The sequence below is a fragment of the Neodiprion fabricii genome, chromosome 3, assembly GCF_021155785.1.
Source record: "Neodiprion fabricii isolate iyNeoFabr1 chromosome 3, iyNeoFabr1.1, whole genome shotgun sequence".
Lineage (NCBI taxonomy): Eukaryota > Metazoa > Arthropoda > Insecta > Hymenoptera > Diprionidae > Neodiprion > Neodiprion fabricii.
This window is the reverse complement of record NC_060241.1, coordinates 30,390,565-30,415,606: the sequence shown is the minus strand read 5'-3', so window position 1 is coordinate 30,415,606 and position 25,042 is coordinate 30,390,565. Positions and strand designations below refer to the sequence as shown.

Below are 25,042 nucleotides of genomic sequence, written 5' to 3'. Positions count from 1 at the left end.
TGTGTGTCTCCACTGTATCTCATGCGCAACTTTCCATTTCGTTTATTCTTGATAGGCTGTTCTTCTTTCTATTGCTTATTCTAATTGGTTGTGCGTGTAGTGTAAGATACTCAATCATTCGTTTGTGACGAATTCACAAATAACAATATTATCTATTTATTGTTATTTTATTATTTGGACATCTTTAGGTGAAATTAATAGTGCAAAAACATGAAGTTTCTAATCGATTACAACATATAAAACATCTATGTAACCGTCTTGTTCAATCTCTTACTACTACTGTAGTTGACTGAAGTTTTATCAAAGGTACATGCTTGCAGATTATTTTTCTCACAAGTGGCAATGACTTTCAGATTCTATATTGACTTGATACTGGTTATTCCTATTGCCTACTTATGTAAGATTTATCCAAACTGCGCCGATTGGCCGCAATTCAATCGATTTTTAGTCCCAGATTTCTTCAATGTTTAAAAAAATTGTTTTTTCTATCATTCCTTGATGCTATATGCACAAAATGCTTAAGGTTTTATACCCGCTTAATTATGGGAGGATTTTATCGAGTTTGGTGTTTTTATTTATTCTTCTCTAATATCAAAATTGGTGTTACATGAGCTGCTATTATATTTGCACACTTGTAAACTACAACCGTGATGAATCAGTAAGGTATTTTTTTTTTACAAAATTGCTAACATTGTCTGTGTGCTCTCTATATTCAACTTTTCTGCCCGTTACCGTGTTTTGTTACGGCCCAGTGTTACCATTACTTGGCACAGGAACATCAGATGTAGCTTAATTTACAAGGGAAATACGTGACTTTCTGAACTCCGAACTTCACGAAACATATGTTATTAGCACATAGCCTTTTTTTTGTTGTTGTTATTATTGTATCACTTGTAACTTTCCACGCAAATTGTTTTAAACCTTATCATTGCTTAGAAGCACGATAGTAAAAGTTATTTCAATTCATTTCGAGAAGCAGTTCTCTGCGAAATAAATCTGTAAAGAACAATGTAAGTCGAAATAAGAGAATTTGGCAATCACAACTGAAAATTATAGGATTATTGCATTATAAAACTTTTATAGGATTACTTTAGCTGAATAGTAATGAATAATATAATGTAAATTGTGGAAGATAGTATTCAGAATAATCAAGAATCTCATAATTACCGCTACAGGCTTTTAGATTATCCACTGGTATCTGTTGATTTTGAATGCTACAAAGTGATCAAAAATACTCTACCCTTGTTGTCATCAATGCAAGCCTAAAACAATTTTTTGTATATTAATTAGAAAAACTTTGGCATTTAAAATTATCAGACCATTTGTGGAGAAAAATAAGAACCTTGTAAGCTTTTCGGTAGATCAATGGAAATGAAAGAATATTGTACACATTGGGAATAATATGCGTTGTAGCGGGTGAATTTCAAAAACGTACTTGATAATTGGCACAATAATAAATGACCAAGCTAGTCTCGTAAGTAGGTAAATAGATTGTAAAGCATGCATGACCTAGGGCTAACTGCTTGTGTATGATGTCCTGGTATTCAATGTCCTAGTCCACAGTAAAATACCCAAAGACCATTAATTATATAAGAAATAGTGATAATTTAAATATAGTCTTTTATATATTCATGTGTGATATTTAAGTACCAGGTGTGTAGTTTGGAATCTTCGATCTCTAAATTATCAAGCATGTCAAATGAATTCTATTAGCTTTCCATCTCCTAATCTGAAATACAGGTGGTGGATTCAAAATCTTGCACAATATATTAAACAATTTAGTCGAAAACTAACAATCGATTTAGACAGCAAATTATATTCCAGAACGAAATCCTGTCTCACGTGCCAGCGATTCCTTGTGGTTTGCAGATGTAGCAAAAGCAGGGGATTTCGTTAAAATGCCAATAGACAAAATTGAAAAGTATGGAAGTCAGTTGTCTAATTTTTTTAATCAGAGATTTTCTAGAGCTGACACTTCCGAACTACTGAGGATATCACACATTTGAGGATCCCAAAGAAATAACTTTTTTTTTAATTTTTCTTACTTTTATACTTACATATTTCATGTTATGTGGGATAAAATTTGTGTATCAGGTGTTCACTGAAATCGACTCGGAGAGTATGTGTATATTTCTCTCTTCGAAAACGAACAAAAATTTAGGTACTTTTTACTAAGCAATAAGTATATGCAAAAAGTGATATTACATATGTAGCTTAATTATTTAAAATGCTGAATAGTTATGAATATTTACGAAATCGGGAAATTAGGGCGGATGGCTTTTTTTTCTTGCATTTCATCTAATTATAAGACATTGGATCATTAAAAAAATCAACTTGCTTTTATATTTAGCAATCATACGGGATGTCTTATATATTACCTTTCTGTCAATTGGACACAGCCACTTTATCTGACAAAAGTTGTGTTTCCCTTTGTTTATATTATTTATTACTATTTGTTGAAAATAAATAGCCTCGTTAGTACGAAACATACTTATTTAGTTCTATAAATTATTCCTTCAATCCCATCCCTACAAATATTTTTTTTTAATTTTTATTTTGTTGCTTGTTTCAGCATTTTGAAAACGCATGGTGCATTTTGGGAATGGAGTTTGATTTTGTTAACGTTTAATATACTAATGTCATGTTCTGTCATTCAACCGTCGAAATGGTTATCCACAATTCATACGAAAAATTGTTGTGAAGTTTATTGTTGAAAATGAATGAATTACGGTAGAACCTCAATTATTTACTTTATCTTTCTGTGATTTATTCAAGTAATAGATATAAAACATTCAGATGAAGCAAGTTGTTTGGATAACAGACGATTCAGAAAATTGAGGTCAGGGTAATCAAGGTTCTACTGTACTTTTCGTGTGATTTCTGGAGCGAATATACATTTTATGAAATATTCTGACCATACTAACAGAAGTCCATATTATTTTAGGCAATGTTGGTACTGAATCAATAAGACTGGTCAACAATGGTTTTTTGTCCTTGATATTTGAGTGGTCTTTGAAAGATTTGATATCAATGACTCTGGGAATATGCGTTATTTTTCTAAATTGGCTCTAGCTTTTTACTGTATTGACATTTTCATATGTGATTAAGAAAAGCAATTTATAGGTGAAAAATTTGACTTTTTTTCTAAATATCTAAACTTTATCAAAAAAATACTATCAATAGCTTTAGTTACACTTAATATCTGTATTTAGTTACACTCAATAGCTTTAGTTATACTTACTTTATTCAGACCAAAGTGGGAAAAATACAGAAAATATGATACTTTGTTATTCCGACCATGAAGAAGGCGGCACCACGAGTTTAGTCAGAAGGGGGGCTATTAGGATGTTTAAAAAAAATATTTATTTCATATGCGCATCAAAATGTCGGTGGAACATATCAAATAGAATACCTCAGCCAGATATGAGCTCTTAATATCGATTGTTTCCATTTTCCATCAAAATAACATGTAAAAAAAATTGAAATATGTTTGAATATTTTTTGTCTCGTAAACAGCTGAATTTATAAACTATCTCAATATGGATTCTTATACGAAATTCCACGCTCTACAAAAACGTACTGAGATAGAAATTTCCTAACTAACCGATTAAGAGATACTCGCTCATAAATATTGAGTCATCTCGAATTCAATACTACAATAACATAAAAACTAGAGCCAATCTAATACAATCATAATTATATTCGTAAATTCTACGTTCTCAAACACCAGAACACAAGAAATTTTTAATTTTGTAGAGCGATGTTATGAGTTGACACTTTCCCTTAATTTAAACGTCAATAAATTTTTCAAAATATATTTTTCACTTTAATATGAAATTGATGAAATCTTGTTTTTAATTCCTCAAAAAGTACAAAAAAAAAAAAATCTTAGATCAGTTTACAAGATATTTAAACCCATGATTAAGGTTTTGAGATTAAAATATCGAGTGCACGCTTACATATTTCATCTTAAAGACTACATGTCAAGCAGTTCATGCAAAAGGCCCAGAGATCTCATTTTCATTAAGCTCATGTACTTATCATTATTTACTCAAAGATCTCATCCAAATAGTGCTACCACTTTTAGAGATACAGTTTTAAATGTGGTTTGATTCTACAGAAATCAGTTCGACGGAATAAACGGTCTACAAAACATGTTCTACAGACTCGTTTCTGCAGAAATATTTATCTACAGAGGGAACCTCGAGATTCACATCAGGAATAATCCTGCATGAATTATTCTACAAGAGAATTGTTCTACGGAATACTTTTCCACAGAATATTTATGTATAGAAATTTTTCTTCACATTATTTTTCTGCAGATTTTGTTTGACACAACCCACATTCAGAGCAATCATCGAATCGTCAAAGTCATGCATTTAATCGTCAATCTCGTACACTTTGATTTAATTTAATTTAATTTAAACTAGTTTAATTCAAATTATTTGTATTGTATTTATGTGCGGGTTGTGTCTAACGGGTATTGTGTTGGATGTGTGAAATTAGAAAACGGTTCTGTAGAATAGTTCTTGTGTAGAATAACTAATGCAGGATTTCTGATGTCAATCTTGAATTCTTTTCTGTATGAAAATGTTCTGTAGAGAAATATTTCTATAGATATGCGTCTGCAGACCATATTCTGTACAGCATTTACTCTGTAGAACTGATTTCTGTAGAATCGATGCTCCTACACAGTTGTCAGGTATAGGTATGCAAATAATCGTGGGTAATAAGTTATAATCACTTCTTCTTGTTTGAGTCGTTTGGCCGCAGAAAAATATTTAGGTAGAGTCTACTTCACTGTTGTCATGAACAATGCAATACTCCAAGTCTGAATTATAAAAATTGTAATGTCAAAGCATTAGTATCGAGTAATGAATACGAAACGCTTTATACATACATGATAAACATTAACGTCATTGCCTACATACAATACGTAGTAATCAAGAGCCAGGTGATCGTTAAAGGTGCATGTACGCTGATAAGCCATAGCGAACACAAGCAATCAAGTTACATCAGTTAGTTATGTTTCTAAACTACATAGTGAATGCGGTATTTATATACATTAGATCTCTGGTGACTCTAAGAACGGAGAAACATAGGCATGTTATTTGCAGCAAGGGTTGTTTCTACTTTAGTATTTTCTATAAAACACATTTTGGTAATTATCTTAGAATTTAACTTGAATTTGGTTTAAATAGGAGACTTAGATATAAATCGAATCTAGAGTATTGCAACTCCCTATTTGTGTAGCTACTAGAAATTTTCAAGTGTGTGCACCGTCATGATTTCACGAAGAGAAGCTGTTTCATATTTCATGAACCATTCTTATATAACAGTACCTTAGAGACGAACATAATACAGTTTCTGACCTTTTGATACAAATTTTGTATTCAAACTTGATGATATCATTTTTTTCATCGCGAACGCCAATTCTCTTTATTTATAAATAGTAAAGACAATTGCATATCTTGCACTTTATACATATTATTTTGCTGACATGGATAAGCAAACATCAATAACAAACCCAGAGTTTAGTCTTCTCATTACTGGACAGAGCAGAACCAAGATCACTTTGCATGAAAAGCCGGGTGTTGCATAGCTATATATTTTATTTATCACTTGCACTGAGGTGTAATAAAATTGAATCTAATAAAATATTTGAATGTCAAGCTTTCGTAAAATGATTTATTACGTTTCTTGTGGTCATTGTACCTATGCTATACGAGCAATTGGCAGAGATCGATTATACTAAAGATTTTTTAAATAACTTCAAACGTTTTATGTATCACAAGCAAACTTGACGGAGTTTCACAACTTGTAGCATTCGATACATTTTTCTTGTTGGTAGTATATAACACAGATATTATGTTGGAGTGAAAATATTAATATTTGTAAAATTTCCACTACTCTATGAACACATACTATGACTTAAAGATATGTTTTTCCACTGCGCTGTTAATATTTGAAAGTAGTCCACAGCGTTATGTTTCGTATAAGAATAAACATGCATTTGAGACAAACAAAATACCGATTTAAGATTAACATCAGTCAAAATGTATCATTCGTGTGGAATGATTTAAACACGTAGAGTGCAGGTAGTAGTCAAGTCTTTGATAATTTCAAGCAATGACAAATTGGAGCAGAAGATTTGCAAATAATAGTAATTATGATATATTTCAAATCTGATTTATATTATTCTATCATGACATAATAATTTTGAGCGTCTTAAAATCATTTATGATCCATAATAATATTACGAGTATCGACGTGATGCATTTTTAAGGAGAAACAAATATTTTCAATCACCCTGTCCGTATTCATTTGTATTTTAGTAACACAAGTATAATGATAAATCTGTAATTCAAGCTAGATAGAATGTTATCTGTTAACTGACCACATTACCTTGTGGTTATTTTTAGCTACATGAATAACTTGATTTCACATTATAGCACAGTACATAAATGGTAAAACAGCAGTGAATTGTTTCACTTTTGATTAGCCGGTTGTTGAGCACCAAGTTTTTTATGTCATTTGACTTACATAGGATGTGGTTGAGAGGTGCTGTTTAGGAAACAACGAAGATAATACCAGTATAGTAACGAACCAAGACTTGTCAGCATTTATGTCACAAATAATATCAACATATTCCCAGTTTCTAAAGTACAAAAGGAATATTGACAAGAATTTTGATAGAACAGTGAATAAACTGCTGACTACAAAGATATAATAATGCCAATATTTCGTACAGAGGCGCAAGAAAATGCTGACGAATACAGTAATGAAGTTGAACAGTTACGTGGAGCTGTGGCGAGAGGTGAAGAAGAGAAGCTACGACTTGAAGCTGAACTTGCACAGGTAAAGGAAATGCTACAGAGAGAAGTAGCTAAGGCTTGCACAGAAAATCGGCGGAGTAGTGTGATCATCACTGAATACAAACAGGTAAATCACATGTAGGAATACTAATTTGGAACTTTTTTCACAATTACGAATGCGAGCAACTGAATCGACATGGAAAATCTTCATGTTATACGATGATTCTGTTTTAATATTCCTGCTTACGATACGTTACGCATAAGATATTCATATTTTCATTTCACTTCAGATTTGTCAAAGATTGGAAGATGACCACAATGTGGCCAAAAGTGCACTGAATGATTTACGTGTAAGTAAACAAAGCATTATGCAATAAAATGATTTCTTGAAAGTGTTTAACCTAATGCTACACTGAGTTACAGCAATGTATGAAATTCTTCAATCCAATGAAGTTCGAAAATTTATTTGAGAGTATTAAAACGAATACATTGTTACAGTCGAAAGTTTCTAACTGTGAGCAGTGTAGAAGTAGCATCGTGCAATCTCCCAAAGCACTGCCTGATTCGACGCAGAATATGGAAAACAGAATCGATTCAGTACTGCATAGAGCTCAGGAACGAGTTAGGGAGTTAGAGTTGGAATTAGCACAAACTAAATTGGCTCATGTAGAGGCTGAATGCAGAAACCAGGTTCGTAAGACACCTTGTTTTTCCATTTTTCCCCTAATATCGATGTGTCACAATTAACAGTTATTGTGACAGTTAACAGATATTAGACATGCGTCACAGCCGTACAGGTTTTTAAGGGTATTTATTTTTACACAGGATCTAACACATCAACTCCATGCCACTGCTTCCGAGCTCCAAGCTGCGAGGAATAGCTGGCCATGGCTCAGTAAAACTTTGTCTAGTATAAAAGAAGCTGCTAATAAACGGGACGTGGTTGGTCCAGGTATTTTGAGACGTGATAGTGCTCCTGGTGGAGATGTAAGACATACAATACATTCTCAGAGCCGTGATAATCTGAAGGAAGTTGTCTGAATTGGTGAGTCTGAAATGTATCAGGAGATGTGCGATTATGAATCTGTATCGACTCAAAATATATTAGCAAAATGAGGATAGTAAGTGAAGATTTACTTCGTGATTTAATTTCAGCATATAACTAAAATCAGATTGAAGTCCACAAAACAAAAAAAAAAAAATGCTGTGCAGTGCACATAACAAAGATCTGTATATGAAGTGCATGTTCATATAGTTAAATGATAAGCTAAACACATGTAGAACATAATTATACATGCAGGATTCCGTAGTACGTTACATAAATTCACATAAAGACATTATTACTAAAGAAATTTATTACAATAATGAAATTAATAATTTTTTTTTTATTAAGCGCTATTATACCAGTAGAATATCCTATATTATGAATATTATTTGGGTAAATTTGTTTTGTAGTTGCCATAGTAAATTGTTAATTCATTAGCAAGTAACTGTAATTACTCATTTGATATTAAATCAACAATTTTGCACAGTTGAAAATTAATATAATAAAAACGTAATACATAGAAAACATCCAAGACATTAGAAAGTACGATTATACGTGTTTTATAAAAACTAGTTTAAACATACTGAACTGCATAAACTGGGAAAATATACGAATGGGCAGGTGTTCTTCATTGGCAGTCAACATTTTCAAAGATACACTTTCACCATTCCTTTGGTAAAAATGAACGTATCATTCTGAGGCCATATTGGGAATCAGGTTTCAAATCTTGGATATGCGTATAAAGAATAACGAAAGTCCAATTCTTTGAGATTATTTCTTGAAATGTAATCGTAAATATGTTTCGTAATATTCAATCATCGACGATTGATGATATGCATATATGTTTTCTAAGAGAGCTTTTTTATGGAGCGTGTGTGTTAATATATCACAAAGTCATAATGAGATATGTTGCCTCAGCATTTCTTACACTTTTCCTGAATACTATACTTTTTTTCAAAAATGATTTGTGTATTTGAATAGAGTAGAGTTAGTTACCTTATCATTGTTTATCCACGAGTAAGATCATTTTTGTTATGACCGATGCATTTCCTAGAAAAATATGATTATACATTGAAACAAATACACGACAATTCTATAAAGTTATTATGAACAATAAAAAATTGACTTTATTCCAACTGAAAGTGATATGAACGGCCATAGCCGGCCAAGAATGCCCGTTAGGCCCTCGCCGGGGATTTCACTCAAAATTAGTCTGCAATTCTTTTATGAAACACTAATTCATGCTAAATATGAGGTTGCACCCGCATCTATGATACAAGTTATCAAGAAAAAAGTGGTGTTTGAATTTGTATTCTGCTCTTTCAACTTTGAGTTCTAATGTGATACAGGTTTTTCATTAGGTTCGGTTGCTTGGAAAAAAGAATACGAACAAAAATTGAGAAAACACGTTTTTCTTGATTATCGGTGTTATAATATCAGACTGGATCTAATATTTGGTACAGATTAGTGTTTCCGTATGAGAAAACTTCAGACCAATTTTGAGTGAAATTCCGGTCGGGGGCTGATGCATCCTCCATTCTTAACCGGCTATGACTTTTGTGTACTTACATGTCATTGGAGTAATAAAGATGAGGTTTAAGAGGTAAAATTGCCTGATTGGAAGGCTAGAAAATCAGTCGAATCTAAGTTGAAAACTGTAATTATTGTTTTCAGAGCTTTTCGTAATGATCACAAAACACTAGTAGTCCCAATAAATAGGAACTCCATTGAATATAACCACGTACCGCAGATAAAAGCAGACACATGATTATAAATTTCATTTGGAATTAGCTCTCTGTCGCTAGCGTTTTTATATCTACAACATCAAAGTATTCCAAAAAATTTGTAACACGAAAACAAAACAATGATGAGTAAAGGAGAACGATATGTGAAAGCTTATTATGCAAGTGACTCTGAGTTACACTGATAGTATTAATGTTATGATTTACTAAAACCAGTTAGATCACACAATAACTGTATATATTAATATAATAAGCAATCAACTGATCATATAAAAGTTACGGTGATTATATTGATACATGTTACCTTGTACACCTTGTAATTTTATTCCACCGCTATTGAAATAAACAATGCGACTGAATAAAATAGCTCAATTATTTACATACCTTAGTTCGACCTATTTTAATTTCATGAAGATAAAAGTATAGGTAATTATTATTTGCTTGGTCGTCAATTTATGTGGATAAATATTTTGACACTTTCGATTCAAGCCAGTTTCATCGCTCGAGTGATACAATACGTAACATACTGCGCTGATTCACTAACCCGCTAGAAATATTTGATATTATTGAGATTTTTGCTACAAAAAGTTGAGTAATTAATGTACTTTCTATTAATTATCAGATACTGTAATTTTACTATTATTGATCTTTTTTTTTCAAAGATCACCTGTTTGCACATTTTAATATTATAAACCTAATATCTCTTGATATGTATTTAAGTTTTATTGTTGGAATTAAAAATGAATATATTTACAAGATTCATTTTAATCTTTTATTTTTTGTCCAAAGTCTTCATATCATTCAAGAAATATACCATGATATGCGAATTCAGTCTTAGAATATTTTATACATGACAACTTCTAAAAATTACCATCTGACAAGATTTACCCTATTCAGCTCTATCATTCAAATCTGAGAGTATTATGATGAAAAGCTAATAGATAACAGATTATACCAATTTGTATTACGCTTTTATCTAATACTATCATAAAGCGTAACGATACAGTGATGATCGAGAGCCACACAGACTTATTATAAAAGTTTAATCAATACAAACAGTTTTAACTAACAATAAATTGATTTGATGGATATCATTCATTTTAAACTTTGCACAAAATATAACATATTGTTATTCCTGTTGCATAAGAAAAAAATTGAATGCATCGAAAACATAACAATGAATTTAAAGCTTCAACATTTAGTACCTTTATGTGAAAAGACATAATATACTTTAGATAGATTATCGAAGTACTGACAAACGAATTTTTTCTACATTCAAATAAATTTAATAATATTGGAAGCTGCCGTATAATATACAGCAAGGGAATTTCTCACTTCTATTATTGATAATTTACATTCCCAAAAAGCTGCACTTGTTGGAAACCACAATAAAAATTCAAGAATCACAGATTATTTGATTTAGAAAAAAAATATTAGTTCTAAATAGCTGTATATTTTTCAAACAATACAAGCTTTGATATTTATGTACAAGTATAGAAATACAAAGCTCAATAACATACTTATATGCAGATGCAACATGTATGTGTTATTAATTGTTAGAGGTCAGAAGGTATTGGTAAATACGTGTAAAAATTATCTTTCTATGTAAAAAGGAGCCAATTATAAATGACGTTAATATTTTTAAAGATTTTAAATTTAGTTGGTTTAGTTTTGATTTAGTTACTGGCCCTAAACAATTACATTACACAGTAGATGATTATATAGTTTTGTACATAAAATTCTTGTACTGTCTCCTTTTTATATGGCGACGCTAAAGCACATTGTAAGCTCTATAGATATTTTCACCATTCTGGACATTTATTCGATCTTAATCATGTCTGAGCACAATACCTTTGTTAATTTTAATATATCTTAATGACGTAAAACAAAAACATCAACAAAGTCGAATCTAGTTCTTGCATTTCAAATATCCAACAAATGTTGGGAATGATATAACCAATGATAATGATTTTCGGCAGTTTTCCAAAATAACTCGAAGTCATGTGGATCAGATTTCTGACTTGCGGTGCCAGAAATTGCTATCTTAAATATTCGAAAAGAATACAAAGATTTCTTTGGAATATTTTTTGCACTTCCCCTGACTGTGAATATGATTGATTGTATTGTTCAAAAGTTATTTGTGCCATCCTTCAGTTCAATCCAATGTATCACCAAGGTAGTAAAAATATTATAATATGCATACATATTCTTCATTTCTACATATCAAGATTAAGGTCTCGATTGCACAGAATTTGTTGAACTGGCAATACGCACAAACCGTCACAAAATATCTCAAAACGTTTTGCAATTTTAAATGTTTTTTAGTTGGCACTTGAAAAAAGTCGTGGAACGTAAAATCACTCTTCAATAATCAGTTTGCAGAACAACATCTTTAAACTCGCTAATTTAAATATCAATTACTCACCCATCTTCAAATTTTCTGAAAAGTATGTGACTTGAATATTGGTATATAGGTAAAACGGTTGTAAGAATCTTTTTCAAATCAACTTACCATACCAGCACAACTCTTCATTCATTTTAGTAATCATGGATCACCACCTGCTCTCCAATCCCTTCTCGGATTCACACCACTATGATCCTCAGTTTCGTCGCTCGAAACAGAAGTGGCATCATCAGCGTCGTCATCCTCAATGTCGCTATCATCTTCTAACGAGCTGCTATCAAAACCCTCGTCGTTTTCTGCATTTACATTTGCAGCATCTCCGCCTACAGCAAAATAGATTTATCTACACTCTGTACATTGCTCTTTGGATCAAAATATGGAGTTCATGGATTTGAAATAAATGGAAGAGACCATTGTGCCATTAAAATATTTGATCTGAAGGATAATCATGTACAAGGTTAAGAAATCTCACCCGCTTGTTCTTGAAGAGCTGGATACAGTTGTGCATGTGCACCCCCAATATTTTCGAGATCTATTGGATTAGCCATCTCTAGTATCCTCAACAGCCACATCGGAAATCCATTTTGGAGTACATAAATATCGTTTTCATTCTCCATGTCATTTTCAAGTACATCAATTAGTGGTTGTAGATCATCTAGGTTATCATTTGCCTCAAATGCAATTACGTTATTTCCCTCATCGTCTCTGTTGTTATTTGCCAAGTCACCATTTTCAACTTCGACGAACTCGTAAAATCCTGGTACAGGAACTTCTCCGACACTGGCTGAATCTGAATCTGATATTCTGTCATTTGCAATGCTTGATAACTCACACTCGGGTGTTACGTCATGTGCAGAAGCCGAATTTGGGTAACCAGAATCCATTATTTCTGGAGACCAACTGTTAGGCGGTGTGTCCAACGATTCTGGTGAAAATGGTTTTGTATCTGTATATTCTGCGGCTCTCGAGGGCTCCGATTCGTATTGTAATTGATTTTGTTCTTTTTTAACTTTTCCTACATTGTATAGAGTTACAGTTTCGTGACTTGGAATTGATTTGATGTTCGATAGTACCGCTGGTTGTGATTGACTTGCATGTGTGTTAAAAATATCAGTAAGTGGTAGCTCTTTATTTTTTATCTCACTTGAAACCCCGAATGAATTCAAATAATTCGAGTGGCCCTGAAATGAATGTGAAGATAGACCTCTATCATAATCGAGCCGTTCTGTTGTAGTCTGAACTGTTGTCACATGATCACTGTTCTGAGATTGTTGATTGCGAATTTGCGTTGTATTTTGGTCAATGTCACAATTTCTACCAGTATCTTGAACGTACTCCACATTTTTAATTGTGTGAACTAATTTTGTTTCAGCAGACATGAGTGGTGAACTTGTAGCCAGTTTCCTTTGTGATTCTAAGGTAGCTTCTAATTTACATTTAGTCGCTTCAACTTTTTCAGATAAGATCTTTGTGGAATCAGTCAAAGTATTTGTTACCTCAGATATATCTAGCCTATGATCTGATCGCCTAACAGAACTGTCAGCTGCCATTTTAGAACTCGATACATCACATATATTGTCCAAGAAATTTTCTGAAGTCATTTTTGCATTAGCAACAGATGATTCATCTAAATTTGCAGTCTGCTTTGCCAAGTTACTATGTGATAATGCTATTGACGCAACATGATCTGCATTACAGGCTGGTTGGATTTCTGTACACTCTGGTATGAATATTGTAGATGTACGATGATTTACCGTCGCAAACTGATATTGTATACTCGTACTACATTCTGTAAAAGGATCCGAACGGATTTTTTCCATTTTTAAATGATCTTCATCTTCTGGAATTTTTACAGAATAATCATCAGCAACATTTTCTGTATAATTTCTTTTTTTCGAAAGTTCACAAACAAATTTATCGTTTGTTTTACTATACACCCAGTCACTGGAAGACAATGTAGCGCTTTCGGTACCAAATGTGCTTACTGTTTTGTCTAAATTTTCATCGATATGTTCGTTGAAGGTGTGTTGCACTGGAACATTCGTTGTATGTTCACAATAGTGATCTGCTGTTTTCGATGTGTGACTTATTGCTTTATCGTTTTCTCTTTCATCACTTCTCCCTTCACCATACACAGTTGCGTCACTGTCAGATGCTGCTTCTTCATTAGGATTGTCTGCAGTATCGTTTCCACCTTTTAGTACAACAATATCTCGTTGATACATGGGGTTTGTTTCTGCCACATACCATCTATCTACATTGCTACTTGCAGTACTTGCAGTTCCAGATAAACTGATATCGCTATTGCTTTGCAAAGAAAGTTGACTCGTACTTGAAAAAATGTCTTCAACAGTTCTTGACTCTAAGTAGATTGAGTCATTCTTGATTAACTTTTCACCTGTAAGAATATCACATGTTAATCATTCATTTCCCAAATAATCTTTAAATTTAATTTAGCCCTAATTATGTGTTAATGATACCTTCGAATGAGGATTTTTTTTGTAAGCTAGAATCATCTTTTGAGGAACTGTCACTTTGGTAGAGTTGAATATTTGTACATGAGAAATTCATTTCCGGATCGGAAAATTGATCTTCCGACTTTTCTAGTATTTGCTCCATCATAGGTTCATGACCTAGACTTTCAGAATCTTTACCTTCAACCACAGGGAATTGTTGCACAATATGTGGAGCACTTTGGAGCAACAGTACACATTTGTTCTCGTCTAAACTCGCCTGCTCTGAAAGTTCTTGTGCCTTATTATCGCCTGTCATCTGCATTTGATAGGAATCTGCCAATATGTGAGGTGTACTTGTATATTTCGGTTGAAGATCCAAACTGCAGTCACTTATACTTTTGAATGACATGCTATCTTGGCTTTTCATCCCTTCAAATCTGTCTATTTCATTGTCAAGCAAATCAGTTTGTAACTTTTGAGAATGAGAATCTACATTATCATATGAAGCATAGAAACGTTTACGACTATCACTTGTAGCTGGAGAGAAATCAGAGATGCTTACATAGGAGCCTTTATTTTTGGTGTGTAAACACTCGATGCTTGTGCAACATTGTAGATTATGGTTATCGTGACTGTAAGATGTAGATTCATTGCAATTTTTTGCAGTGCTACCAACGCTTACTTTCGAATGTTCTCTGTCATTATTGAAAGCCTGTTCATTTTCCAAAGACCTCTTTTCATTTAATAATAAATGTTCATTATCAATCAGCACACTTTTCTCACATGACAACAACAATGTTGCCTCTTCAGTTGAAATGGAAGATGTTTTGTTCGCCCCTGAATAAAAGTCAGTGTCTGTATTTGCTTCAGTTTCTTCGTATCTTGATGGAGAATTAGTGGACAGTATTCTTTTCACCTGATTACATGGCAGACACGTGTCAACTTGTAAATCAATATTTTTAATATTATTTTCCATTTCGACCAGATAGGAGCACGTTTGTAATTCTGAACTGCATTTACTTTCATGCTCCATATGCTGGGAAGAATTCAAACCAGGATGAACAAAAAGGTTAGCCTTTTCATTTGTTATGCAATTTTCAGTACCCTTCATGCATGTTCCTACATAACTTCCTTCATTTTGTGAGCTTTTTAAGTCTTCTTGAGGTAAATGATGGTTCCTTTTTGCAGTCAAGGAGTGATCACCGTCATTGTTTAGACACTGTAATGTCTGTGATAAAGTAGACACGAGAAGTGGTACAGACAAGTTTTGTTGCGCCGAATTGAGCGTGTTACCAGAATCGTTAGAGTAATCGATATTTGTGGAATCTGATTCAATCGGAACAAAATTAATCGACAGCTCTGTTTCAGCACTAAATGTACCAGGTGTTATGTTCAATTGGTCTTGCGATGGGTTTAATAATAGATCTTCATCATTCAAATCTTCCATAGTCTGCTGATTGTCTAAACTGTCCCCAGGATTTTCTGTATCGTGCATTTCAGAGTGCTCCAGATTGTTGCTGTTCAGATTATAATTGCTGCCACGAGTATCACTATGCACTTCATCATCCCAATTTTCACCTTCTTCTGTATAATTTTCTGTATTTGTTTCCATGTAACTATCAAAATAATAACCAGGGGGAGTGCCTACTTCCGTAGTATCCCAATCATTTTCATGATCGTGGTGTCGATAGTCGTTATCTAGAAACTCATCAACATCCAAATCAGAGTTTATTGAGAATCCAGATTGCGGAGGCAATACAACGACAGGTCCATCTTCTCTATCTACAATCGCCCATTGTGCCTCCTCCAGTATACTTCTGAGTACATCAACTGATATGTGAAATTTTTCAACCGAAAACATCAGTTTCGCCAGTGGGATTTCCTCTGCCAGCTCTTCCTGACGTGATGATAATAAACGTATATAGTAAACAGCATCGTCTAGTATTTTCTGTTCATCTGAACGATTATCCGTTCTGTACGGATATTCGTGGAATACAACTGTCTTTAATAAACCATCAACTCCCTCGAGTTCCTCACTTTGTGGTAATTTGGTGTGACAGTGAAATACTGCCATCTGAGAACATGATCCTAACATTTCAGTACCCGGAGGGCCAGCGCCAATTCCGTGAAAGCTTACTTCATAGTCAGGATAAAGTAAGATGACGTTGTTAGCCCTGTAAAAGAAAGGAAATTACACATAACATATGTGGGTAAGAAGTCACCACCCACAAGAATATTTTTCAGACAGTGCTACAAGTGTTACAAATTTGTAGGAAGAGATCAGAGATAATAATAAATAAAATATTTTGAAGTTTACGTATTTTTCTCCACAAGAAAATTTAAGCACACTTATACTATGCACACAATGAATATCTGAATGTACCAATCCTGAAACTGTGCTCTTGTCCATTCAAACTTGTGGTCGGGATGTCGAAAGCCATTCATTTTCTTAAATAGAACATTGAAATCGGCATTGGGCGTTGTTACAATAGCTACTTGGGGTTTGATGAATCCAAAGACATTGTGTGGAAATGCTTCCAATTCGTCTGGATGCAAATGTTCAATTCTGAAGAAAAGTAATGCAGTATTAATTTTTGCTATTCTGACAAGTCACACGTGATCAAAATTTACAAATAAACCTTATACCGGCAGACATCAATTATTTTAACGGATATGAATGAGAGAGTATGAAACTAACAATGACCTCGATAATATGTACAGTACACGTAATTGTAATGTCTCCACGTATGTCTGGAAATAGTTTTTCAACCAAACTGATTTGAAAAATAAGCGTATCTTTAAAACTTACAGCTCGATACAAATAACAGCGTCAGAGTTTGCTAATTTGTTATCGTTGTGTGCGACACTACCTTCGCAAACATGGATTGTAAGAGGTTCAGTTCTGGGAGCAAGATAATCACAATGTAAAGGTGCAACCTTTGACTGAAATTTTTCCAGCAATGGCCTATCCACGTCTACACAAATAATTTCCTGTATACCGTCTGTATTTTTCAAATGTATTGCAAAAGTGAGCTCAGCACAGCCAAAGTCTATCACCTAGAACAGACCAGAAAATAATGGAGTAGTAATATTTGAATTAGTAAAGCCAAAGTTGGAAACTAAGTTTATTAATGCTGAAATTTGTGGCCAGATTATCAAAGGTCAGCGGGCAATTAATCATATTGCTATGAGTAATGTTGTGATGATTTCATAATATTACGTCTATAAATATCTCCATTATGGTAAAAGTACGTATTTACTAGATTCATGATGGTGAGCGGATAACGTATAAATATAATAAGTACCAAATGACCCAATTTGTGGTTAACTTTTGCCATACATTTATCTGGTATCGTTGTCGCTTGATACCGCTAAACAATTACATACCGGCAGTTATCTATTACGCGATCCCTATAATCGCAGCAAGCATGATAGAAAGTACGATAGTCTTCAGAATGATGTTTATATTTCCGTAATTGGTAGTGAGAAGAAAAAAAACTTTGGACCAGCAAGTGACTTAGTTGTGAAGTCCTTAGGCTAGGTCACGCGTTGTTTTACCATCGGACAAGAGTAAAAATAATCATACCTTTCGTATCTTCCTGTGGTATTGCGCGCTGGCTAGAACATCATGTACAGCGTTATATCTCTGGACGTATACAGGAGGAAAGAATTTCACTTTAAAATCTCCCAAAACGTGTTCATCTTCAGGTGGGAAATCATAATCCGCCTCAGTCACGTTCAATAGTTGATTTGTGACCGAGATTTCTCCGGTTTCGCCGTAACGAGCATAAAAATTCCGATAAACATATCTCCCGAAGTAATAGAGAGCGTGGAACAGTACGATTATCATTTCTGATTGCTTGTTATCACCAAATTTTACACGATCAACATCTTCGCACGTCGTTTGACAGTTCACGGGAGAACGGACATGTTGCTTCGTCTGTTGGCGGTCGCTACGCTCCACGCCGATTGGTCGAGGTATTTCAAACGAACCATTGACAGTCCTCGTTTCTCGCAACGATGCCGGCTGCTGGAACGAATGGACGACCCGTTAATTTGGCATCAATTGAAACCCTGTCCTTTTCTCGTTCGAATGGCATGTCCCCAGTCTCGGCATGTTTGTTAGTTTTATTGTTAGTTTATCAAGGAGAGGAGGAGGTGAGCCATTTCCAAAAGTTCACAAGGGTAAATCCAGGTGGTTATTGTTTCTACGACAAGAAGGAGGAGAAACCAGACGTTGAAGAAACAGGTAAATTAACAATTATTTGGAGTTTTGAATCTTTTTATTTTTTTGATTACGGATTCAATCGATGTGTCAGTCAAACTGATAGAGCCCGTTCTTTTCTCGATTAGAAGCAGCTTTGACAGGGTTTAATTTTAATTGATTGACTATCGCCAGTCAATTCAATTTTTTCTTTATAGGTTAAAGATAGGCTGAAATTACTTTAAGGTTCAATTAATGTTGGAGGAATCGGGTCTCGTTACGTTAATCTGTAATTACAGAAGTTTTGTTACTTGTATGGGTTTTGGTCGACACGGCTCGTGGATCCTTGACAGATATCCTAGTGCATTATATACGAGATGCTCGGAAGCCTTCATCATTTACAACTTTGGGAGAGTGGGGGATTACAGACTGTCCTAATAAATTATCATCAGAATTCGGGGTTGAATTAAATTAATTTCAATAAATCGGTGTCGCTACGCTATCGATCACATACTCTGACTCAATTCGCGGAAATGTAGTTATAGAGTAACGAGAGAACGAAATGGAAGGTATCTTTCACCGTCGACACACGCAGTCGAGGCAATATACCCGAAATGACCAATACTCTGACCAATACGACTGTTCGTCTTTGTCAGCTACAGGGGACTATCGCCGTAATACAGAAACGTGCCAAGTTCCGACAGTCATAATTAGCCTCTGGACGGCGATGAGGTTGAACAATAATGCCACCAAGGATAAAGCCCATCGAGTAGTAGCCGTACTGTGACATTTATTCGTCTCTAGAGGGAAAGTTTCCGTCGAATAACCTGCGAGGAACTGTCTTCAGACCCTTGGGAACTTTCTTTTAGTGTGAAGTGGGATCACGGGAGCAGTGATCGTCACCTTGGAACGACAAGGTTCTATCTACGGTACAAGAATTCTACAAGCCAATACACCGTTCCGAGGTGATGTCGTGCCTCTAGCTTTACTATCGCATAGTTTTTTTTTTTTTTTTTTATTGTATCATCGTCTGAAATGTTTTTCCAACTTCACGACCAGGTAGAGGGGAACTACAACAACAACATGTTTACAAGCACTGTCATTTCTCCAGGAGGTTGTTGAAGTTCATATCTTGTAGGAGATGTTATTTGTATCAGTCCAGTAAAATAAATCGAATTCTCATCTGTCGGAACTACGGATTGAGACAATATTAGTTTGGAAATTTTATTATTCCAACGAATGTAACTAGTTGTTTCAACATGTGATTCGAAATCGATCGCAAGATGATTTCAATCCACATTAATTCGAATATGAATGAATGAATGAATTACATTCATCGAGTAAGTTGAACATTCACAATTTCAAAGAATATAAACGTGGTAATTCAAATATTCGTGAAATTGGAATTGAAAAGGTAGCGTAGTTTTTGTTCACTGGGATGCTGGATCAGGATTACAATGAAAATTGAAAAACCTTTTTTGAACACAAAAACTGCTTTTAACGAAACATTATCTTCAGATTTTGATATTAATTGTTGTATACAACATATTACGCGAACAATGTCTCAAGGGTTCAGGTGCCCGCAATTTTTTCTGTAGCTGCATGAAAAGAAACGTTGTATTTAAATTTTCCGATTCTCGTCAATTAATTAGATACGTTACTGTAGCGTCGAATTTTCTGGGTGATTTTCAACCTCGCCAGAGTACATATAAGCGGCAAGTTAATCCGTTATACCGTTTCTGTGAAACGTTGTGATTTGAGTTGCGATTTACATAATTAATTGAAAAGTTGTTGAGGCGTATCAGCCAACAATGGAATGTAATAGGGAGGTGGAGGTGCGCTTGCCTGAAGCAACCCCAACTTTGAATCGGTTAAATTGGCACGGAGGTAAGCGCGTGATAAAGTCCCTGCCTGATGGATTCGTAAGTTTAAAAATTTCGTCCATGACGATTAATTATAGGCACCGAATTCAATGCTTCGTAGTCTCAAATTCTACGCAAGCTCTTAGCCTGACTTCTTTATCCTGCAATAAACTTGGAATCGAAAACAAGGTCGTGAGTCAGCCTGATTAGTCGCTTCCGTTCCGACGTAGGTATAACGTTAGCGGCCGGAAAACTATAACGAACGAACAAGTATAGTGAAGCAGACCCGTGACCCGATTTCACCACCGGGCAAACCAACCTCCGGAACACGAATGACATCGACGAACATGGAAAAGCTGCTGGACTGGCTGTAGCGGTTGCTGCCACCACTCAACATCCCCTATTGTAGTATATCATGTAAACCTTTCCACATCCATATTCAACGTTCTACCGTATGCTTCTGTCTACGTGTGCACGAAGTTCATGCAGTTTAAAAGTTTTATAAACAACACAGTCTCCGTGTAGAACATATTCCCAGGCTTGTTAGCGATAATTGTTCGTAGGTATGGCGTATACTTCACTTTTAAAGCGGGTAAGAGTTTTCAACTCCGTTTATAACCATGATGAATGTTTGGAGTGTAGGTATTACATTGAGGCGAATGGAAAGGACTGACGGATTCAGCGATAATAATATCAGACGATAATTATAATTGGAAATAATAAGTGACGGTACAATCATAATAAATGTATGGGGTGTAAAAGAAGATCCATGCGATTAGGATGAATGGTAAGAGTTATGTTATACCACTGTTGAGAAATTTTCGCCCGTTAGCAACGTTCGCTTGATCATTATTGACGAGCCGCCGCGAAGCGGACCGACGTCTTCCTGATATTCGCAGTATGCATTTAAAGATAAACAATGATTTATGCAGACAAATTTTCGCCTCGAACACGACGCCGCGGAAAAGATCCTTGGAACGTACGTTTGGTAGGGGGTGAAGTGGGAAGCAGAGTTTGTGCGGGGCGTTATAGACTTCGATCTTCGATTGGATCAAGTTCTGCCGCATTCGTCCGAGGGCTTCGGTTGAGCTTCCATCAGCTCGGATAAAGATCCCGCAGAACCCTTCCGCGACAGAACGTCAACCCTTCCCTGATTATACGCGGAAAGCTCCTCGATATTCGCTGTTATCCAGTTCGAAGCTTTCCTCGCGATTTAGTATGGGCGAAAGGCAATCCTTCCTTGCTCTAGGAGCACGTGCTATTCCAGGCCATTTCCGGCGGGGGATGCGCACCGAATAACGTAGCGAACGGTGCAGCGGCGGAACCACGTGTGCGCCGAATCGATAATGCATGTTGTCCTGCGGAGGTCGCTCAACCCGCGTGGGGTCAACTCGTCGTGGGCCAACCACCCCCAGCGGTAGGCATTATTCTCCATCCTGACTTCCGCATCTGCGCTCTCGGCTCTCGTGTATTCCGACACAAATATAACATTCCGCAGAGTTTCGATCCGATCAACTTTCGGCATGAATTTCCGTGGCGTCGTGTAGGTATAATAAGGGTATACCTTTCATTGTTGGAATATTCTTTGCAACTTCTTCTTCCTACAATCGTGAGGATTATGCGGCGATCTTATTTTACCGATTGAATACATATCACAACATCGGGTGCTTTCGTATAACAATCATTGTTTTCTATCCTCATGGAAATAATAACGAGATTTGTCTATTTTATCGAAAAAATTCAACTGATATTCAATCGTTACAATTTTATGTCTTTTCATGTTCTTAAATTTTATCATAACTACTGTTAGATTCCTAAAGTCAAGCTTCATGTTTAACTGTGCAAATGCAGGATCAAATTACTCGTAAAAATCGTATAATGCACCCGGCGCTGTAAACAGATATTCTGACACCTAAGACGAAGTAGAAATATTGCACTTGTTGGACTCTTGCCCTTGACATTAATTATCAGGAAACCAATAAATTTATATATGGTTGATAACAGTATTTTATGAGAATTTTCTCAATTTTGGTAAGAATGTTTAAAATTTTTTATTTTCTAAAAAAAATAATATCGTACGTAACGGTGTAAGGTCGTGTGGCCCCACATGGGACCTTACACCATTATAGAACGTGATTATTTCTCAAAAAGTTAGTGATAAAAGATCATAACCGTGTTAACCAACAGTACTTACGAAATTTTACCTATTCGGTTTAAACTTCGCGGCGCGGTAAGCAATTTCCTCACCCTGCGCGTGGCGCTACTGCGCACTCGAGTGCGATCTTCAATTGTTACGCGTGTTGTTTATAACAGTTGACGACTTTTTCTTGCGGAGTTTACTTCAGTCGATCGTTTATTACAATTCCTGACATGATATGTGGGTTTCGTACTGCCGGACAAGATTTTTGAAGCATATTCATCCAAGGTAAGAATTCCACGATGTGTTGCGTGTCGTAATACCGACTATATATACCGTATAACTTTTACCATTCGTACCGCCACATTACAGTACGTACGGGTGAGAAATTTCACAGTTCCATGCAAACTATTACGTGTAACTTTTGAACTACTTTTCCGCCTACTACGAAACATGTAAACAATCTTTGGTACTGACAAAGATATGCTGTGTGAAAATTTCAGACCATTCGATTCGGGCACAATTTTGTTACAGAAAATTATCGAAAATTTTTCATCAAAACTGTACTTTAATGGGGAACGAAAAATGGCCCAAAATTATTATTGGGAATTTCATACAAAGATGCGAAACTTTTGTATAGGAATTTTTCCCGTATGTCGTCTGAATTTCGAGCTATGTTGTCTTGAAAAAATGAGAAATCGTCAAAAGCTGATTTTTCGACTAGCTGTGGTAAGAAAGTGCTTCGTCAGGAAAATCTGAAAAAATTCAGATCTGATGCTTTCAATACGAACTTGAAGTGAGTAAAAGGGGGAAAACATCAAAAGTGATCAGGGAAAAAATCTCGTTTTTTCGTTCGATTTGACGTGGAATCTCCCACACATATATGTTCAAACGTGGTGACGCCCCGAGCGGATTGGCTCGTAGAAATTTTCGAAATTGCTCATCTATATTACTGTCACCTTATAGGGGGTGAAATTCTCCAACATCAACCCATGCAGTGATGGCTCATTAGGACGTAACGGTACTTAATTAGGTCAGGAAGCTACTTTGTCGTTGCCTGGAGAACTGCTATTCACGTGACCTAGTCTAAGCATCCCGCGCAACTTCTTCACTTTAGCAATTCTCTCGAACGGCCACCGCATAAAGTTAGCGTATAGGTACGCAGAGGTAAAAAATGCTGCGTCAGTGGCAGAAAGCAAAGTACCTCGCTAAATCTACCGTGATACCGTTGGTATAAGCCGCGGGTATAGTGTCGGCTTACGTCCGCATACTTGGCTTTTTCGCGTAATGCAGGTTTCGGGGATGCAGAGGCGACGCCTCGGAAAATATCTTTTAAAAAATCCGGCAATACCACCTCGAGTTTACCGTCGGAACGAACTCACCTCGATTTTTTGCCAGCAATGTCTTGTACGTAACTGCAAACCCTCGAAATGAAATACGATCACCGGAGCATACCGTGTATATCTTGTTTCAAACCCGTCTATTTTTTGTTTTGGTACAAGGCGGGTCGATGTGTTATAGGCCAACCGAATTACCAACCTTCGGCAGTTTAACACCGTAGTAACCTTTACGATGTCCTTCGTCTCTGGCATCATCGCCATCATGTCGTAATCCCATTTATAACGTACGCACATGTTTCTCGAGAGGTGAAGTTTTACCGCCGTAGCCCGACACGCTGGCAGAGAATTTAACTCAACCTAGAATCTATCAACCCGTCATACTCCCAGAATATGCTGTCGCGTTTCAAGCCGGTACTACCAAGGAGAAACCGCGCTATTTCCTTGCGGTCGTGGTGCGCATCAACCTAGGTAACCACGTATCGCATCTTTTGACTATACGCTTCTATCTCCTAGAGGTTATAGACAAAGCGTGACAACGCGCGTTCCTCCCTCAATATGGGGCAACTAGAAACTCTGCTAGTAGTTCACAAGCATATGTAACGGCTCAAACCGTTATTACTATTGCCCACTTCTGTTTAATCGGCATTCGCCCAGCGATGGAAACTTGTGTAGGCTGAATCCTGTAGATTTTTCGTCGTCAAATAAAATTATCGAAGGAGAGGAAGGACAGATTTCATTATCATTTCTTTTTCACATGAACGTAAAATTTCATGCCGCGAGAACAGAGCGAAGGCTGTTAATTAGCGCATTTGAAGTAACGAAATCATCTGAGAGATAAAAATCTATTCAGGCATTTGGCTGGATGCGTCTAGACGCGTTACCGTCATGCGTGTCGCTGAAATTGGCGGCCGGACGCGGACGTTGCGGCTGTGCGCGACTTGGGATTGAGAACCACTGACACTCACACAAAGTTCAAAACACACCAACCTATGCATTTTTTTCTTTATATGCGCCGCTATATTGATAATTGTTGTCTG

At 35.6% G+C, this 25,042-nt stretch overlaps 3 protein-coding genes across 10 annotated transcripts in view; 2 read left to right on the top strand and 1 right to left on the bottom strand.

Annotated features, from left to right (window-relative positions):
* The window catches only part of LOC124178824 (rab GTPase-activating protein 1-like), a 39,436-nt gene extending 31,355 nt beyond the window's left edge, over positions 1–8,081 (top strand). For 6 of the 8 annotated variants that reach the window (XM_046562526.1, XM_046562523.1, XM_046562520.1 and 3 more), the window contains 4 exons: positions 6,752–6,942; positions 7,106–7,165; positions 7,314–7,505; positions 7,641–8,081. In XM_046562526.1, the coding sequence (XP_046418482.1) occupies positions 6,752–6,942; positions 7,106–7,165; positions 7,314–7,505; positions 7,641–7,856 (659 nt within the window). In that variant the 3' untranslated portion in view covers positions 7,857–8,081. Of the gene's footprint in view, positions 1–1,824; positions 4,576–6,751; positions 6,943–7,105; positions 7,166–7,313; positions 7,506–7,640 lie in introns of those variants that run through there. The other 2 variants (XM_046562519.1, XM_046562527.1) reach the window with 2 other exon arrangements.
* A 746-nt stretch (positions 8,082–8,827) lies between these two features.
* On the bottom strand, positions 8,828–18,384 carry LOC124178822. Its single transcript, XM_046562515.1, has 7 exons — positions 18,049–18,384; positions 17,272–17,519; positions 16,846–17,028; positions 14,487–16,636; positions 12,479–14,404; positions 12,115–12,329; positions 8,828–12,042 (listed from the first exon to the last, which is right to left on the bottom strand). Exons 1-6 carry the CDS (start codon positions 18,310–18,312, stop codon positions 12,148–12,150), a joined length of 4,953 nt encoding a protein of 1,650 aa, XP_046418471.1. The 5' UTR covers positions 18,313–18,384; the 3' UTR covers positions 8,828–12,042; positions 12,115–12,147.
* Positions 18,385–23,550: 5,166 nt separating this feature from the next.
* LOC124177141 overlaps positions 23,551–25,042 on the top strand; it is a 96,339-nt gene continuing 94,847 nt past the window's right edge. Inside the window, exon 1 of the mRNA XM_046559188.1 lies at positions 23,551–23,561. The gene's annotated coding sequence lies outside the window, so the exon portion shown is untranslated. The remainder of the gene's footprint in view (positions 23,562–25,042) is intronic.